At 41.0% G+C, this 19,391-nt stretch overlaps 1 protein-coding gene across 1 annotated transcript; it reads left to right on the top strand.

Annotated features, from left to right (window-relative positions):
• Positions 1–4,154: 4,154 nt before the first annotated feature.
• LOC311501173 (sodium/hydrogen exchanger 3-like) lies at positions 4,155–17,232 on the top strand (the record flags this gene model as incomplete). The annotated part of the gene is made up of 16 exons (XM_084562861.1): positions 4,155–4,476; positions 11,575–11,877; positions 12,545–12,705; positions 13,189–13,267; positions 13,393–13,570; positions 13,667–13,887; positions 13,976–14,178; positions 14,261–14,350; positions 14,444–14,514; positions 14,605–14,734; positions 15,371–15,516; positions 15,766–15,886; positions 15,975–16,148; positions 16,619–16,673; positions 16,757–16,837; positions 16,922–17,232. The coding sequence occupies 16 exons, from the start codon at positions 4,155–4,157 to the stop codon at positions 17,230–17,232; spliced, it is 2,646 nt and encodes an 881-aa protein (XP_084418987.1).
• Between the last annotated feature and the right edge of the window lie 2,159 nt (positions 17,233–19,391).

Genomic DNA, 19,391 nt, shown 5'->3' with positions numbered 1-19,391 from the left:
GATTCCACCAAAGCAATTTATTGAATGGAATAGGATGATATCTACTTTTGTCTGGGCAAAACATAGACCACGGATTAGATTTCAGACACTACAGTTGCCCATAGATAAAAGTGGAAGGGCCCTAGCCTCATTGGAAGATTATTACAGAGGAACACAGCTGCGTTTTCTGGTCAGTTGGTGTGATCCTGAATGTGATGCAAGATGGAAGGAGTTTTATGTGTGAACCAGAGGTTGCGCTAGATTCTTTTGTCGTCCGTCATTTTGACTGACAGGGTCATAAAAATCCCGTCATAATCCATTTCTACCCGTCACTTTAATATTTTAAAATGATAATAATGACATATTCAATAGCGTTTAAATTTCATTAACTTGAAGTTCTTTTTCAGAACAGTATTGACTTTAAATGGTAAAAAAAAAAGAAAAAAAAAAGTTTGGGCTTCCGACACGTCTTGTCCGTACTGGGACCTGGACTGCTAGGCTAACAGCTCTTAGATGGCACCGTAGGGTTGAAGTGCTTCGGTGGTATGCAAACTTTTTTTTTTCTTTTGCACAATTTGTACAAAGGCTTCCATCAGGTATTTTTTTAAAATAAAATTTGCCTCCCATCAGTCCTAGCAACGTGCTTTCATCCGATTCCTCGATTCTGGTAGCCTAGCCGCATAAATATAAATATGTACATATTGTATATATGTCTATGGTTAGCCGAGCTCTGACGTGTGCGTCAGTGTAATCGGTGTACCAGGAAATCGTGCACTGACAAAAGTTCCGCGATGTTTGGAACAAAAACTGCGATTAGCGATAAGAGCCGATTAATAACCTCACTCGCCACCAAGTGGTCAGGGGTGTGAATTGCAATCTGTCAAAATGACGGATGACCTTCAGATTTTTCCGTCATAGTTTAAAAAATAAAACGGTCAATGACGGAAAATATTCGGTTAACACGACCCCTGGTGTGAACCTCTCTCACCTGTGTTGGGAGACAAAACCCTCTTGAAAAAGTACTTAGCGGTTGATGAACTAACTAATTTGATCGTAACCCCTCTAAATATATGGTAGAGGGGTACAAATTCCTCAAAGACTCTAAGTTTGAAAGAAATGCACGACTAATACGGAATTCACACCAGCCGTACTGGACAGCAGGTTTACACATTGGACAATCCTGGGTATAATCTCATATTGCAAAATTTCTTCTAATACTGTCTTAGATTCCTTTGAGTGTCTCAGGGAAAAGCACAATATGGAGAAGCAGGATCTCTTCAGATATTTTCAATTGAGAGATTACTTTAATAAAAACATTAGAACTATTGGAGAAGAAGGAATGAACCTGACAGAGATATCTGTCAATGCTTATAAAGGAAACTCGAGTATAAAACTGATCTCCAGTATTTATTCAGCTTTACAGAAGGACATGGGAAAAAGACGCTTATATACAGATAACTGGGGATGATTAGTTAAATATTTGTAGGACTTTGTCCACTACATCTAGCTCCGATCTGTGGATGGACTTCGCCTGGAAAAACATTATAAGATTTTTTTTATAACAGCAAAAAAAGGCCGGCATCTTATAAACATGTACTCAACGTCTGGGGAACAGTGTTTGTCAATAATTGTCCCATTGTTACACCAGTTGTTATGCACATAAATACAGAGCCACCCTCCTCTGCTCTTACCAGAGTCCTCAGTCCTGTCCCAGCGGTGCAGAGTGCGGCCTACTAGCTACATGCCAGCATCGGGTATTGCTGGGTGACGCCAGGTTTTTGTAGTTTTTATTTTTAATTTCTGCATTGGGACACTGAAATCCACAGAGGCGCTGTGGACTTAAATGGAGAACTGTGGGTGCCTAAAAGCCCTTAGACTCGATCCGCCAGCCTGATTTCTGTCAGTCCTATGTTTTGGTTTTGAACAAAGCCTGCTATTATGTTTTGCCGTAGATGACCCTGTCTGATGTACCTGTTCCATGTGTATATTTGTATGTTTGTGTTTTGTTTTGTGTGTCACCGGAAAAAACTCAATAAAAAGAACGTCTCTTTGATTACCACTGACCGGAGATGGTAAGATAGTAGACAGCCGGTTTACTCATAAACTGTTAACAGAACTGTCATGCAAACAGCTCAGTTTGTCCTAAAGCTCATGCTGGTGTCATGAAAGAGAACGCCAGCATGAAAGTGACTCTGCAAGTTTCAGTGTGGTTAAATAAGTTCATAGGAGCCAAAGTAAAGTAAAACACTGTTCAAGGAAACAGAAGAATGATTGGTTCTGGTCTGCAAATCTCGAAAGAGTTTTTTGTGCTGTTTGTTTTGTGGGTAGTGTGCAGTCGATTGTCTGCAGACTTTAAGGAACAGTTAGGTCATGCATTGACAGAATTTCAGTGCAAATTCCGCGACACATTTTGATTCCTGAACTTCCTGGATTTCTTACTGCTAAAACGATGCCGTGTCAATTTTAGTATCTTGGCTGCTTTCATATGAAATACTGCGGCAAATTTAAATAAAAGTCCACTGGGCTGAAACAATATATAAATTAAGATGAGTTTATAACCTTATTATAACTTTGAGCTGTCTTGGCTCTTGGGTGAATGCAAATACCAGGAAATAACTTCACCCTCCGTTGTGTACACTTGTTCTTTGGTATTTTTTGGATTGATTTCTGGAAAGACCCTAAATGCACATTTCCTCTATTTCCAAAACCTTGATTTACCCAGAGCGAGAAACTGAACAGAGTATCCAGTGTTTCCCTCTGAGGACAATAGGAGCCAATAATGGCTTAAATTGTAACTATCACGACCGTCTGGGAGGCAAACCTTGATTGGCGACTCATGGAAAAGAAGCGGCACGTCCAAACCAAGGTTCATTTACAAGTCTCTGTCACCTAAACACACATGTATAGTGGCAATGAAGGCTCAACACTGTGCTGTTGTGCGGCGTTGGGCGGGGGGGGGGGGGATTGGAAGCACAGGTGCTGGTTTCCAATAAATGAGACAAACGGGTCAAACCACCTTCCCTTCCTCGTATCATTTATGTAAAACACAGACAATGGCACAGGAGAGGTCTGTTTCAGCTAATGAGGCTTCATTTCTTTCGTCTTTTTAAAGCTGTGTAGAGGCTTCTTGTCGAGATAAATGTAAAGTAAGTGTCAAGAAATAACATTTTAGAAAGACACATTAAGGTGGAATTGATTTATTTAATCGATTAATCACTGACCTACTTTCTCCTCTTCCTCTGGAGACGTATTGACGTATGTTTTCAGATATGTGCAAGGCGTTGTTTGACCGAGTCTAAAGGAATAAACCCCGTCGTTAATGAGAGGGGGAGATGTGATATCAAATGGGGACATCATAGGGTTAGGGTTCTGGGGCATATATGATTATACAAACAAATCATACACAGGCCCTGACAGTTCTGCCATAGAAATAGTTGGGATGCAGGTCTCAGTTCCTGTTTAAACCACATAAATACCTTCGTTAGAAAGTTAAAAGAACCATATTAACAATAGTGAATTAATATCAGCGAGGATGCACCGATCCACCGCTTTGTCTGGACCCATATCTGATCCAGCCAAAAATAAAAAATAAATCATCTTGCAATCTCGATTTCCACATCTCTCTCCTTTACAAACATAAAGATTAAGCTGTCGTGTCGCGTTTCTATGTAGTCCTGCTATGAATGATGGCCAAAACCAAGTGTATTTAAAAGGTGGAAATTTCAACCCATATCAAGGTGTGGTATTTGCGATAACATCTATATTCTTTACAAAAGATAATAAAGGTGTGTCAACAAGGAATGCTTATAAAATATTTCATTTGACTTTTTCTGAGAAGTTTACAACTAGTGAAAACGAAACTCATGAAAGAACCAACAAGAGCATTAAGACTTTTATTGAGTGAAGTGGACTGACAAGCCGGTCTGGGTACAAAGTGGGAGGAGACAGACAAGCATCAGTCAGGATGGGCTGAGCTTCACCTGCTCTGAAAAGCTATATCCTTGACAGAGAGGATAGCAGATAGAGAGGGACACCATGCTCTGGCTGAATAAAGATTTGGATGTATTTAGGAGAAAAGTAAAAGCAGGAAAGGAATGAGATTTAGCAGACGTTGAGCAGTGAGCTTCTGAAGACAGTTGCCTTAAAAAAAAGCTGTGAACTATTTTTTCCAAAACATGGCGACAAGTTTTCAATTTGCCTTTTTTCTGTGTGTGTTGCTGCTGGCTTCCAGAGGTCTGGCTAATGAGGAGACTCATCCGGACCCTACACATAGCACCCCAGAGTCGGGCACCGGGAATGGGACAGACACGGGCCATGGCACGACCAGTGAAACTGGTCATGAAACTGGTCATGAAACTGGACAAGAATCTGGTCATGAGTCTGGTCATGGAGGAGGACCCATCACCACCCTGCCTATTGTGTCCTGGAAGTGGGAACACGTCACCACTCCATACCTGGTGGCCCTATGGGTCCTGGTCTCATGGCTCTGCAAACTCAGTGAGTCCATTAATGTCCTGTCTGCTCTTCTGACTTTGATGGATTTTAACAAACAGTTGTGTGCATCAGAAAGAGACATTTATTAGTATGTTTAAGACTAAACTGCTTTATTAATCCAAGGGGAAAAGGGGAAACTCATTACAGTCAGGGATTGGCTTAAAATTTGCAGATGATCAGATGTATCTATTTCCTACTGACCAATCTTGTAATTATCTTTTCAAATAATTCATATTTTGACCTATTAAATCTCAGAAAAGTGTTATAAATCTGGTAAAATATCTTGTTCTGTCCGACCAACAGTTCAGATTTTGAGCAAATTAGTTCTGTGACAAAGAAAAGCATCAAGTTCCTCCATTGAGTGACTACTACTCGAACCTTTGTCAGAGAGCAGAGTACAGAACTAACACTTCTGAGTCAAAGCATAGATGCATATTTCAGTTGAATTTTGTTTATATAGCACCGTATATATATCATATATGATTATTTACAGTGAAGTCGAGACTTTACAGTATTATAGAGAGAAATGCATTTTTGCAGCACTAATTTAGTCCTTTAGTTGCAGAAAAGAAAATGTCATAAAAGAGTAAACTCATATTAACTTGAGAAAAGCATTAAAAGCTATAGCTAGTCCAGATAAGGATAATTATTACAACTTCTATTCCACTGGATAGATCAGTCTGTAAAATGCATCATGCTTTAAAAGCTGCTCATACACCCAGTTGCACACTTTATGGAGGCTGCAGTTTATTTGCTTTTAAATTGTGCTGCATCATACTCTATATTCAATGTTTTGTCCAACCCTCTTATATTAGGTGTAGTTTAAAGTACCACACCTGAACGTTTTACTTTACGGATAGTACTAAAGTAAATTTATTTAGTGACTTTTCACCAACACCTCAACCAGTTACCATTAGCGTACATCTAATTTTATGTAGCAATAAATACATATACCGTCAATATGATTTTTATTTTGTTTTGTAATTCATTAGGAACATGTAGTGAATGAAAGCGAGAGAGAGAGAGAGATACAGATATACATAGAGATGTAGATATAGAGATAGATATAGAGAGATATAGAGAAATGTAGATATAGCGATAGAGAAGTACATAGAGATATAGAGAGATGTAGATATAGAGATAGAGAAGTACATAGAGATGTAGAGAGATGTAGATATAGAAAGATGTAGATATTGAGATAGATATATATAGATATAGAGAGATATAGAGAAATGTAGACATAGAGAGATATGGAAAGATGTGGATATAGAGATAGATAGAGATGTACATAGAGAGATGTAGATATAGAGATATAGAGAGATGTAGATATAGAGATAGATAGTTATAGATATAGAGAGATATAGAGAAATGTAAATATAGAGAGATATAGAGAGATGTAGATATAGAGATATAGATAAATGCAGATATAGAGATATAGAGATATAGAGAGAAAGATATAGAGAAAGATAGATATAGATATTGATATAGAGAAAAGTAGATATAGAGATATAGAGAGATGTGGATATAGAGGTATAGAGAGATGCAGATATAGAGAGAAGTAGATATAGAGAGAGATATATATAGATATAGAGAGATATAGAGAGAAGTAGATATAGAGAGAAGTAGATATAGAGATAGATAGAGATGTACATAGAGATATGTAGATATAGAGATATAGAGAGATGCAGATATAGAGATAGATGGATATAGATATAGAGATATAGAGAAATGTAGATATAGAGAGATATAGAGAGATGCAGATATAGAGATAGATAGATATAGATATAGAGAGTTATAGAGAAATGTAGATATAGAGAGATATAGAGAGATGTAGATATAGAGATGGATATAGATATAGAGAGATATAGAGAAATGTAGATATAGACATAAATAGATAGAGATATAGAGAAATGTATGTATATAGAGAGAAGTAGATATAGAGACAGATAGAGATGTACATAGAGAGATGTAGATATAGAGAGATATAGAGAAATGTAGATATAGAGATAGATAGAGATAGAGAGATGGATAGAGATATACATAGAGATATAGATATATAGATTGTGCCAATAACTAAATTAAGGTGATAGCAGCTTGAGGCTATCCGAGCCTCAGCCAAATGTCTGTGCAACTAATACATCTTTTAGCTTAGCATGAAGTCTGGAAACAAGCTACCCTGATTCCACCCAAAGGCAATATGAGCTTTAGGGTAAAAGTAACTTTTTACAAGATGTCTGTATTTAGGATTCAAATGAGCCTGACCTCTGCTGAATATCACACAAAGTCTTTTCCTGTTGCGATCACAAAACATTGTCATTAGCACTTATTGTATACACAACAGATGCAATTGTGCTGTGGAGAATGTGGCAATGTGGACAATGTAAATGAGTGAGCATGCACATGTGTGTGTGAGTGTTTGTGTACACGTCCGCTGACATAAATACGGGGCTGCGGTTGTCTTGTGCATGATGAAGGATGAAGGAAGTGACCGTGCAGATAACAATTAAATGGGACACAACCAGATGACGTTTCTTTTTTGTTTTGCAGCAGAAAGATGCTCGGCTGAAAAATGTCACAGCGGTGTTTGTAGTGACGGAAACCCACAAGAAAGATTATTAGTAAAAAATAGAGAGAACTGTTGCTCATGTTTCGCGGCAGGTTTGGTGGAAAGAAAGGACCCCAGTTTGTGTTATTTGCCAAGGTTTAACAGTCATAGAATCATCCTCCGCACAGCCTGGAAGCTTTAAATAGGTCAAACAAGACATTAAAAAAAGAGCAAAGGCTGCCGAGAATACAAATGTTTGCAAAAGGATTAGAGGACATCTCTGAAGTGTTACTGCTAAATCTGCTGGATTAAACTTTTACAGCTATGGAGAAAACAAGAAGGACTCTTAAACGTTTAATTGTTGGGCCAGGACAACCCTGTGACTATTACAGCGGGAGACTTTACTTTAAATAAGTCAGTCATTTCTGGTTATTAATTTCAGTACAAATTATGCAATCTGTGAAAAGAATCAAACGAAGTCCAGTAAAGAACCGAAACACTTTAAATGTTGACTTAATACATACTCAACGTGTTTTGGTCAAGCGCAGACAATGGTGTCACTTTTCTCATGATCGCATTTCCCAGTTACTGGCTTACAATGCTCGCTTTCTTTCATCTTAATTCTTTGTACCTTGGTTCTAATTGCAGTACAAATACAGGTTTACTTACCTGTGTTTGGCTGCAAAGCTTCCCTATAGTTGGCGTATGAATAGACTTTGATTTGGAAGCGTTGCACATTCAACACATTGGTTGTTTACTCCAGCATTTTTCACATTTACCGTCATAGATCACTCATAACAACACTGCAAACAATAAAAATATTTTTGTGATCTTATATTTCCTTGAGTATTGCAGGGAGAGGTCACAGAATGACTCGTTTCATTGAGCAAAGTGAGATTTTTTCCTGACATACCTGACATATTAATCTTACACTTTAGCTACCAGACCTCCCAAGCTGAAGATAACCTCTGCTCGACCTCCACTACTCTCTCTCTCTCTCTTTGTGTAGTGTGCACAGAGCCGTGTCCGTTTTACAGTGATTGAAAGGTTCAAGTTAAAGGCCGGGGTGTATTAGGTGATTTGTTAATACGGCTGAACGGGGAGAGGGCGTCATGCTTCACTGAGCAGTGAAATGTTCTTATAAGGATGACTGACAGCGTTTAAAACGCCGGCAACATGTTAATCAGAAACCAAACTTCCAGATTATGTGAAGACAAGTAGCTGCAATCGCCAAATAATCATTTTGTCTCACGCCTGCCTGTGTGCTTTCAAATCATCAAACCTGTCCGTCTAACCAGTGAGGCTATTGTCCCTTGTCCTGCGCGAACAAGACAGGACTGTTGGCCAAAGAAAACATCCAGTCATGAGCGAATCAGTGCTCAGGGGAATAAATACATAAAGATATCATAATGTAGATGAGTTTAGTTTTCTTCATACCAGTTTCCTGAGTTTTTCCTCAGTTCTGTTCTCGTTAAGGCTGTGACACATCAAGCAGACGGTTAGTCTAGGTTTTTGCACTGTGTCCCGTGCCGTTGGTACAAGCCAGACCCCTGTCGTTGTCTTTTCAGACAGTTGAGATCAGTCTGACTGGCTGATCAGCTTAGAGAACCAGCAGACACAGAAGACTCTTCTTGTTTTATGTCTTCATCTTCGTCTGAACACTCAAACACACAAATATTTCCACAATATAATCCTCTAGAATCAATAGACCAGCTGATCCGAAGAGGCCAACTCTGTTTGTAGCTCTTCCTAGCGTCCCATCTAATAGCTGCTCTTCCTGTGTCCCATATTGAATGACGAATACAGACTGCTGCCACCTGCTGGCATGGAGGGTAATTTTATTTTCATGCAGGTGCAGAACTTATGAACCAGCTAGCCGTTGGCTGTAGTCTTTGTGGTGTGTTCAAGTGCAACTTCTGGTTCCAGAAGCTTTGGTTAGGGTTGGGGTTAGGGTTCTGGGGATCGAAGGCTAACCCTCTGGTCCATTGACAGCTTGCTCTACCTACTGATGTTCATACCTTTACGCCGTGGCACGCTGACTTTTTAAAGTATATAAAGAAACATGTATCAGCATAGTAGCCCCTCTTTAACTGTCAGCAGGTTGACATGATGATATCTAGTACCTGGATAGTATAGAAGGGCATGTTTTTGACTTTAAGCTCTCAAGAGAATCCATGAATCTTTCTCTTCATTCTTCTTGATGTCTTTGCTTTCTCAGTAGCTTTCAGACTCAAAACTATTATTTCAAACTAACGTGCAGAGTTTCAAAGGCAAGGATTTCCTCAAAAACGGGCCTCTACTGCAGTTTTGAGCCGCTGTTGTTCAAATAAAATACTTTCGCGGATTAATATGCATTTAGTGCACTCTGCAGGATGGTTTACAGGAGTTAGACTCGTCCATTTTTAAAGGAGACAAATAGAGCACTGTGGCACAGAGGAATGATAATGATGATATATCAAGCTTTTTGGGATTTTAAGTTTTGTTTCGACAGATATATGAACCTCACCAGACAGCAGAACTGTCCACACACGGTAAATATTTAATTTTGATACTTAAGTTATTAGTCATGGCTCCGTGATATAATCCAGTTTATTTAGAGCTGTTTATTTAGGGAAGAGGAGGACGGCTTTCTCATTTGCCGCTTTAACCAAGATTGAGTAACGTCGGCGTCAATCATTACTGAAGCCAGTGAAAAATGTACCTAAACACAAACACAGGTACACGTTCAACATCTATCAAATGACCTCTGTGCCATCTCTCAATCTTTCACTCCCATACACACACTCAGAGAAAATGTGTCATGATAAATGGATGCAGAAAGCACAAACAAAGCAGTGACTCTGTGAATGTTTCAAACGTGACTGAATAACTAGCGACACATCCGCTACTCCCCCACGTTTTTAATTCTCCAACCCGAATGCGCAAACGGTCAACCTTGAGGACATACCCTTCATATAAAAAGACAAATTTTCGTTTTGTTTGCACACTTTTGAGTTCTCAGCTGACCACTGATGGGGATAGAGAAAGATGGAGCACTAGATTAGACAGAGTAGTGATTAGATAGTCATAGTAGACAAGAGTGAGAAGTGTTACAGCCCGGCCTCGGTACAGACACTTTTACCTCCTTGACATCTGAGATCGCACAGTCACAAGAGGAAGGACGTTTTATCCCGGCGCGGTCTCCTTTTCCCCTTCATTTTTTAAAGATCTATTTGATCTAATGCGACGCCGTGGATATGCGCGCTCATGGCTACTGGCCTCAGTGTTGCTGATCTGCCTCGTCCCGTCGGCGAAGGCTGACGCAGACAATCAGGACTCCCGCGTCAAGTCGTCACATCACCAGTCCACGTCGAACTCGAATCAGACTCACCACGGCCACGGCTCACAGATCACTGGGATACCCATCGTGACCTTTAAGTGGCACCATGTGCAGAGTCCTTATCTCGTTGCATTATGGGTGTTGGTGGCTGGTTTGGGTAAAATGGGTATGTAACACATGTTGTAGGACACACATGGCCTAGTATTTAGATTTTTATTTTCATGTTGTAATTGATGAGAGTAGAAAATAAGACGTGTCGGCTTGTTGTTGTTATTTCATGCACAATTTGGACATATTCTTTAAATAATTTTATTTATTTATACCAAACTTTCTTGATTTGTTGCTCAAAACCTCAGCTGATCGTCGTTGTCAGGATTGTGTATTTGTGGTTTGATCAGCTGATCGGCAGCATAAGGACTACTTACGTCTGTTTTAAACTAAAGATTGGCGCAAAGAAATGCACCTTGAAGCCAGCAAGAAGCACAAAAACACAAATGTTTGACTCTAACCTAATCTGAAACCAGTGAGGACTGGGTTTTGGGAAAGAGAGAAATGTTTAAACTGCACTGTAGAAAAAGCTTTAATATGTAACGTTGTCAGAGGCTGTAGCCGTCACCAGCAGCCCGTTATCAACACGGCGTGCTGTTCCAGGGAACAGAAAGGTTTCTTCTGTGTTTTTTGCGTGCTTTAAGAATGATTTCATTGTAATAACATTAAAACAAAACTACAACAACGCATTTTAAATTCAAATTAAAGGGGAAATGCATTTGATTTATTGTGTTTTGTAGCTTATGAATCAGTCATATCTGAGCATAAATAAGTTCCACACTCTTGCACAAATGTAAACACAGACCACACTAAATTAATCTTCAACCACTTTTCAATGGGAACAAAAGTCTTGAGTTGGAAAATCGGTGTCTTTGAAATGGGTGCACAATCAGAGGTCATATGGTTTTCTTATTAAATAAGCTTTAAGCGACTGCATTAGCCCGAAAAGTCACGTAACCCCCAAGCAAAGGTCCGTCTTAAGATACGCAGAGAGGTTTAGTTCATCCCGCCGTGTCAGTTAATCATACGTAAAGTGGTGCCTGTCTGACGGGTACAAAAGTTGATCATTTGCAAAATTTGCAACCTCAGACGTTTTACATTTATGCCTCAGTTAGAAAGTTTATATCACTGCTTGTTATAAATATGTATTCGATATAGTCATCTCACATAATATTTGATCTCCTCTCAGTCATCGAATCCAACCACCATGTGACCAAGATCATCCCAGAGAGCGCCCTGCTCATCTGCTTCGGTTTCATTCTGGGCGGCATGATTTGGGGCGCGGACAAGGTGCAGACCTTCACGCTGACCCCAACGGTGTTCTTCTTCTACCTGCTGCCTCAGGTCATCCTGGACGCCGGCTACGCCATGCCCAACAAGCTCTTCTTCAGCAACATGGGAGGCATCCTGGTCTACGCCGTCATCGGGACCTGCTGGAACGCCGCCACCTTGGGGCTGTCGCTGTGGGGGTGTCACAAGGGAGGAGCGATGGGTAAGAGAGGCCTCTGTTAATTCGCACCCTAAAATCTACACTACAAGCAAAGAAGCAAGAGTTTTGAACATCATCACTATCACAAAAAGAAATCCACTTAGAAACCAAATAAAACAGAAGGCCGTCTATACCTCCAGAGCTTGCCTGAGATTCTGAATCAGTCAGTATCAACATAATCCTGTCATATCTTCCTGTACGTCCATGTCTAAATTGCCAACAGGGGGCGCTAATAATTCATTAGGCGCACCTTTAAGTGGAACTTGTTGGAGTCTTGTTTGTTTAGGTCAAACGTTTCATAGGAAGGGATTATTGAAAGTGATAATGAAAATCTGTGCATAGTAAACGGTGTTTTAAAAACCAGTGCAGCCACAGTTAGGGCTCAGATCGCTTTGTCGTAACTCATGAAACACATATTTTTAGATCCAGAGCCCAATCATAAATACAAATCCACTTAGAAACCATATAAAAAAGACACGATAGACCTGCAGAGCTTGCTTGGGATTCTGCACGTTTTTAAGTTTTCTTCAGCATCAACATAATCCATCTTGGTTTATCTGTGCATCCATGTCTAAATTGCAAACAGGGGTGGGTAATAGCTAATTCGGCACAATTAAAATCTGCAATATACAACATGAGACATGTTTTTTTTTTTTTGTCTAAATAACAGGCGACTTAGACATCGGCCTTGTGCAGTATCTTCTCTTCGGCAGCCTGATTGCCGCTGTGGACCCCGTGGCCGTCATCGCCGTGTTTGAGCAAGTCCACGTCAACGAAGTCCTCTTCATCATGGTGTTTGGAGAGTCGCTGCTCAACGACGGCGTAACAGTGGTTCGTATGCGTCAGCGGTCTTGTCACTTTCCCCCGGGGGGGGGGAGCCGAGCAATTGTCTCTGCAAGTGTGCAGAGACATCCATCACAGGGACAAGTACACGTTCGGGACGTGGAGTGTAAAGAGTGCAAACACTGTTCACTGCAGAGATCTCGTAACATTCCCTGAACTTTATCCTTCTCGATTAACGTTCTCTTTGTGGTGGTGGATCTAGAAAGAAGTTTTTCCAGCCACTGTTGAACTTGCTTTAAGGAGTGAAAGGGAATAAAAAAAAGGTGTCCACACCTTCCTAACGATGGCGTAAAATCATCAATGAGAGTTCTGCAAGAGCTGGGAAAATAATGTGCAGCAAAATATACAAAAACGTCTCGGCACACTGTTGTCCCATTCCCAGTTCTTCATCATCATCATCTGTGGATAATTCAAGATATATATGTAAAAAAAAAGACGGAGCATTCATTTTCTTTTTCTTTGGTCTTTCAGGTGCTCTTCAATGTATTTGATGCTTTTGTGTCACTGGGAGGAGAGAAAATTAATGCTGTGGAGATCATTAAAGGAATAAGTAAGACTTTAATTTACCCGTTAATAGGGAAAGTTTGTGGTCTAACAGCTTGTGGTCGTGTCTGGGGCAGTCGACTGGGGCTTTGGTTTTTTAAATGTGTGTGTTTCTTCTCCGTCTGTGTGTAGTTTCCTTCTTCGTGGTGGCCTTTGGCGGTTCCCTCGTCGGCTTCGTGTTCGGCCTCTTGATCTCTCTCCTAACCAGATGCACCAAACACGTCAAGATCATCGAGCCAGGCTTCGTGTTCGTCCTGGGATACCTGGCCTACCTGACTGCCGAGATGCTCTCCCTGTCCGCCATCCTGTCGTGAGTCCTCCTTGAATGAATTTGTTTATTTTTTATTACTGATATTCATTTTTAAAGGAAGCGTGGACATCCTCCTCCGTTGTTTGTGTTCTGCAGGATCTTGTTCTGCGGTATGTGCTGTCAGAAGTACATCAACTCGAACATGGACGAGAACTCCGTCAACACGGTCCGATACCTCATGAAGGTGTTGGCCAACGGGTCGGAAACCATCATCTTCGTTTTCCTCGGCATCTCCGCCGTTGACCACACGATCTGGGTTTGGAACACGGGCTTCATCCTCCTCACGCTCCTCTTCATCTTTGTGTATAGGTTCATTGGTGAGACTTTGTTCTCTTGAAGCACAATCTGATGTCAAAGGTGACAAGGTGTTTTTTTATATATCTATATATATTTGTATGTACACAGGCGTCTTTATCCTCACCTGGATCCTGAACAGGCACCGACTGGTCCCCTTGGAGTTCATCGATCAGCTGATTATGGGCTTCGGTGGCCTGCGAGGGGCAGTCGCCTACGGCCTGGCTGCGATGTTGGATGAAAGCAAGATAAAGGAGAAGAACCTGATGATCTCCACTACTCTCATTGTAGTCTATTTCACTGTCATTCTTCAGGTAGCCACCTTTACCAGCTCATTAATCAGATCGTTAGTTTGATTATGACACGTTACAGCTTTATTTTGTTTTCCTGCCGCAGGGAATCGCGATGAAACCTCTGGTGACATGGCTGAAAGTAAAGAGAGCTACAGTGTCTGAGGTCACACTCATAGAAAAATTGCAAAACAAGGTAAAGATAACAGTTGAACATCTCAGACAACAGCAGGGTCTTTCTAATATTCTGTGCAGTTCATACAGAGTCTTTGTCTTCTTGTGTTTTCAGGTGTTTGATCACATGCTGATTGCCATAGAGGACATATCGGGACAAATAGGACACAACTACATGAGGGACAAGTGCGTAAAGACGTGACAGATGTTTTCTCAAACTTCTCGATTATTTGATTGAAGCTACAACGATACATTTTTCTTCTCCTTCCCGCAAAGGTGGAATCACTTTGAGGAGAAGTGGATGTCGAAGCTCTTGATGAGGGCGTCGGCGAGGAAGAATCGCGACCACGTCTTTAAAGTCTTCCACCAGCTGAACCTCAAGGATGCTATGAGCTACGTGGAAGAGGTCAGAGTCATGTCACTTACATTTTGGTCGCCTGGGTTTGAGTAAATCTTGTTCATGTGGGCGTTAAAAGGTCGTCAGTGAGCATCTGTGGCTCTAGTTTTTATGGTTTATTAGATTAGATTCAACTTTACTGTCATTGCATATCCACCGATCAGGCATATCATTATGACTACCTTCCTAATAACAGTTGTGACTCATCAGAGAATGGACATGGGTCTTCTGAGGGTGTCCTGTGGTGGGCTTTGAAGGGAGGGACCTCTGTGGATCATCCCACAGATACTTGATCAGTTTGGGATCTGGTGAATTTGGAGGCCAGGCCAACACCTTGTGCTGTTCTTCATGTTTTTTTAGTTGTTCCTAAAGTGTTTTTGTGTGTGCTATGGGGTGGGGGTGCCTGGTCTGGTCTAGGTGGGTGCTACATGTCTAAGTAACATCCACACGAATGAATACCAGGTCCAAAAGTTTCCCTGCAGAACATTGAATTGTCACAAGATGGTCAATGTTATTCACTTCTCCTGTCAGTGGTCATAATGTTTTGGCTGATCGGTGTATAGTACAGGTGCACAATGAAATGCTGTTTGGCATCTAACCTTCTGCACCTTGTAAAGGGTCTCATCTCTCGTCTCTCTGTCGCAGGGCGAGCGTAGAGGATCTCTGGAGTTCATCCGCAACGAAAACGCCATTGTTGACTTCAGGAAGAAGTTTGGTGACGAATTCTCAGAGGCGATGCCTGACATCATGGCTGACACGTCAGACGAAGAATATGGAGCATCTTCAGCAAGGTGAGCAGAAGGCAGACTAGTGGTAATATACCTCTACAGTTTCAGTTATTATTTTCATTTGAAGGCAAATGAGAAACTGTGATGTTCAGACGCTGCCCCCTGCTGACCACCAGCAGTCACAATTTTTCATTCTCACACCTCTTTAACACTGACCGCCCAGCGCCATTACTCCTCCATACTTTATCTTGAAAGCCTTTCTTTTTAATAGTGTGACATTGCATTAAGTAGATGTTTGTTTTACACCTGCAGAAGAGACCCAGTGCCATCAGTGAGCCTGGAAATGCATGAGCAGACCATGAACGGCATGAGGGAAACCGACATTAACTCTCACCACCTTCTGCAGCAGCATCTCTATAAGGGCAGGAAACAGGTAAGCATGTTCAGCTTCCTCCCTACGGAAACCATTCACTACACCGGCGGGTCTCTGACTCTCTTACTTGTTCTTTTCTGGTTTATAGCACCGCCATAGATACAGCCGCAGCCACTTAAACGTCAACAAAGATGAAAACGAAGTTCAGGAGATCTTCCAGAGGACCATGAGGAGTCGTTTGGAGTCCTTCAAGTCTGCGAAGATGGGCGTCGCTCCGCCCAAGACCATCAGCAAGCACACAAAGAAAGAACAGCAGCAAAAGGTCAGAGCCAGTGGAAATGTTACCGTCCTTCTCGTTTTTTTCACATGAGCAGAAAATGGAGGAACAAGTAGCATTTACAACCCAATATACAACTTTTTATGCTGTGAAACTGTTTATTTTGAATGTGAAGAGTGAAAAAAAGCTGTATTTAAATTCTTTTTACCTCATTCCAGCTAATTTCTGGATTATTTTGATTCAATAAAAGCCTAAAATTCTTTATTCTGGATTAATATGCAAAGGGCAGTTAACCTTTTGTTTTATGGTTTTATCTTCTATTAAAATAATTCTTCATTTTTATGTATTTTAGAGCTATTTAAATTTTTATATTTTTGCAAAATGATGTGTCTTTTTTTTAGATATTATTCAGTATTTCAGTACTAGTATTGTACCAAATATTATTTAACATATGAGCACATTTATCTAAGAGTTTATAAATTATTGCTTTCCTCTTTCCTCTCCACTAATTACAGATGCCAAATGGAAAGTCAGTGGACAAGAGTAAAATCTCCCACTCTGGCGATGAAGGTTTGTATCCGTCTTTAAATTTTACAGAAATCCGCGACCTTAATGAACCCGTTACTTCATGCATTCCTCTTTTTCTTTTCCAGATTTTGAGTTCTCAGAGGGAGACAGCGCCTCTGGCAGTTCATGCCCAACACTCCCCAGGAGAGTCAACTACAGAGCAGGAGGTAAAAATAAAATCCATCCCTTTTCTCCCCTTATCGTAAACCCTAAAATATTTCCAGGACTTATTCTTTATTCCTTTAAACCAGATGGAATTGAGAACCCAGCCTTCATGGCGGACCTGGACCCCATGGCGCCGCTGCAGATCCCCCCGTGGATCGCGGAGGCAGAGCTCGACAGCGGCATGGTGGCTCCGTCGCAGCGGGCCCAGGTGAGGCTGCCGTGGACGCCCAGCAACCTGCGGCGCCTGGCTCCTCTCCGCATCAGCACTCGCTCCACGGACTCCTTCGTGCTGGCAGACACTCACGGAGCACAGCAGAGGGACGACGACGACGAGCTGCCGCCACCTCCGACACCTCCACCACCACCGCCATCTCGCAGAGACGATACCTTCATGTAGTAGGATGTCACCACTACCACCCACTGCCTCCATCACCTTTGAGCCTGGCTGCCAAAGACGTATAACCTCAGACTTTGACTTTGAATATTGACTAGTAAACGTTTTCTTTTCCATTTCTGTAGACGAAACATTGACAGCCTCGTGACCTTTGTGCTCTGGAGGCAGCATCTGTTACTCCAGGTTCTTTCTCAAGTGAGCAAAGCCAAGTTGGAGATCCTGTACGCACACCAGAACATGTTGAACATTACCATCTACACCGATCAGCCAGAACATTATGCAGGTCTCTCGTTTGCAGGAAGCCGTCAAGGCTTGGTCTTCACTAGACCTCTGAAGGTGTGCTTTGGTATGTGGCACCAATAGGTGATTTATTTTCAGTTATTTGAGCTACAGTAGCTAGTCGGATGGATGAGATCACACATGCCTCAGTGTCATGTCTGTGAGGGATCTCAGCCATCCACGTCATGGTCGGTCCAAAAACGTAAAAGAACTGGACTTGTAGAGTTTCTTGAAGACGTTTTACCCAAATCTTCAGTTATAAATGACTGGCAGGGAGTTGGGGTTTAAATGGAAACATCTGTGGCTTGACTATTGTCTATTCACAACCTGTAGTTGGAAGAAAGTGTTTGATCCTGTCTTCTTTTTGTAATGACTGTTATTCGACTACAGTATCAAGGTGTGAATGGGGAGGGTTGAACTTCTTGGGGACATAAATTATGACTGCACTGTAGGTTAATGGCAGATTATATCTCAGTCCACCTACTCTGTTCAGAGAAAGATTTTCCAATTTGACATACTGTAGATGGCTTCCTCTAGTCCTCTTTCAAGCCATCTGTCAGATGGACAGAAGCTACTTGGACGAGTGGCGAAACGTCTTCAAGAAACTCTACAAGTCCAGCTGCCTTTCTCTTTTCCTTCCACCCGACAAGAGCTGCAGCTCAAGTCAATTGGTGTCATTCACCGTTATTCACTTGTCATGATGTTGTGGCGGATCAGTGTATTCTCTGGTTCCTTATCCTTGAATTTGACACAAAAGCAGACACAATGAATAGAGTGGTACTAAAATCAGATCTATACTTTAATGTATTGTTTGTGTGTTTTCTCTGACTTCTGCCTGAGGTTATTAAACTTGAAGATTAAAACCTATTGTAAAAATGTCACATGTATGTTAAAGACATTGTATTATTGTTGTATTTATTCACAAATAAAGCTTCTAATGTGTGTGGACATTGCCAATATCTCAAATCTGCCACTGGTTGCACATATTTTTATGTACCTCTGATTGTTTGGACATTATAACCTGGTTTTAGAAATAAAAAAATAAAGATGATTTCAGTTTCTGTGGAGTCAATTAAAAGGGGAATTACGTTTTTTTTACAACCTGGACCTTATTTCTGGCATAAAATACGATCGTTTATTCACCCATATAATTTTGGTGTCATTTTGAGTCTTTCGGACGATATTTAGATTCAGTGGAGCGCCGCGTATATCCATATAGTGGCAGTGAATGGGGCACTGAAACACAGCCTCTAAATAACGCATTATCTGCCGTGAAACTCGTTCATTTCACCAATATTTTGCTATGATATGATAGATATGATAGTGCTATTCCCCGTTGAGTCCGGAGTTACCGGTTATCATCATCCAGGGTCTGTAGATTGACCTACTAACCTCTGACCTGGATGATGTAATCTCTGAGCACCTGTAATTTGCTATTGCTAGTTTTTTGCAACATGGCTGAATATTTTTTTTCGATTCTGAGGTTGTGGACGACGACTTTGTTTATGATGGATGTCCTTACCGTTTTGAGCCAGAGTATACGGATGAGGAGCTCGTTGAAAGGAGGATGTGGAGGCAGAAAGAGGAACAGCTGGCCAAAGAACAACAAATCGCTGCACGTCCACGAACAGACAACAGGTAACTCTGGACTCAACGGGGAATAGCACTAGGGTATTATAACAAAATATTGGTGAAATGAACAAGTTTTGCGGCAGATGATGTGTTATTTAGAGGATGGGTTTCGGTGCCCCATTCACTCCCATTATATAATAATAATAATAATAATAATAATACATTTTATTTAAAAGCGCTTTTCAAGATACTCAAAGACACTTTACATAAAAAGAACATCAAATTAGCAAAACAATGTGAAATACTAAAAC

This window comes from Chelon labrosus (genome assembly GCF_963514085.1).
Source record: "Chelon labrosus genome assembly, chromosome: 16".
Lineage (NCBI taxonomy): Eukaryota > Metazoa > Chordata > Actinopteri > Mugiliformes > Mugilidae > Chelon > Chelon labrosus.
This window is presented reverse-complemented; position numbering and strand designations above follow the sequence as displayed.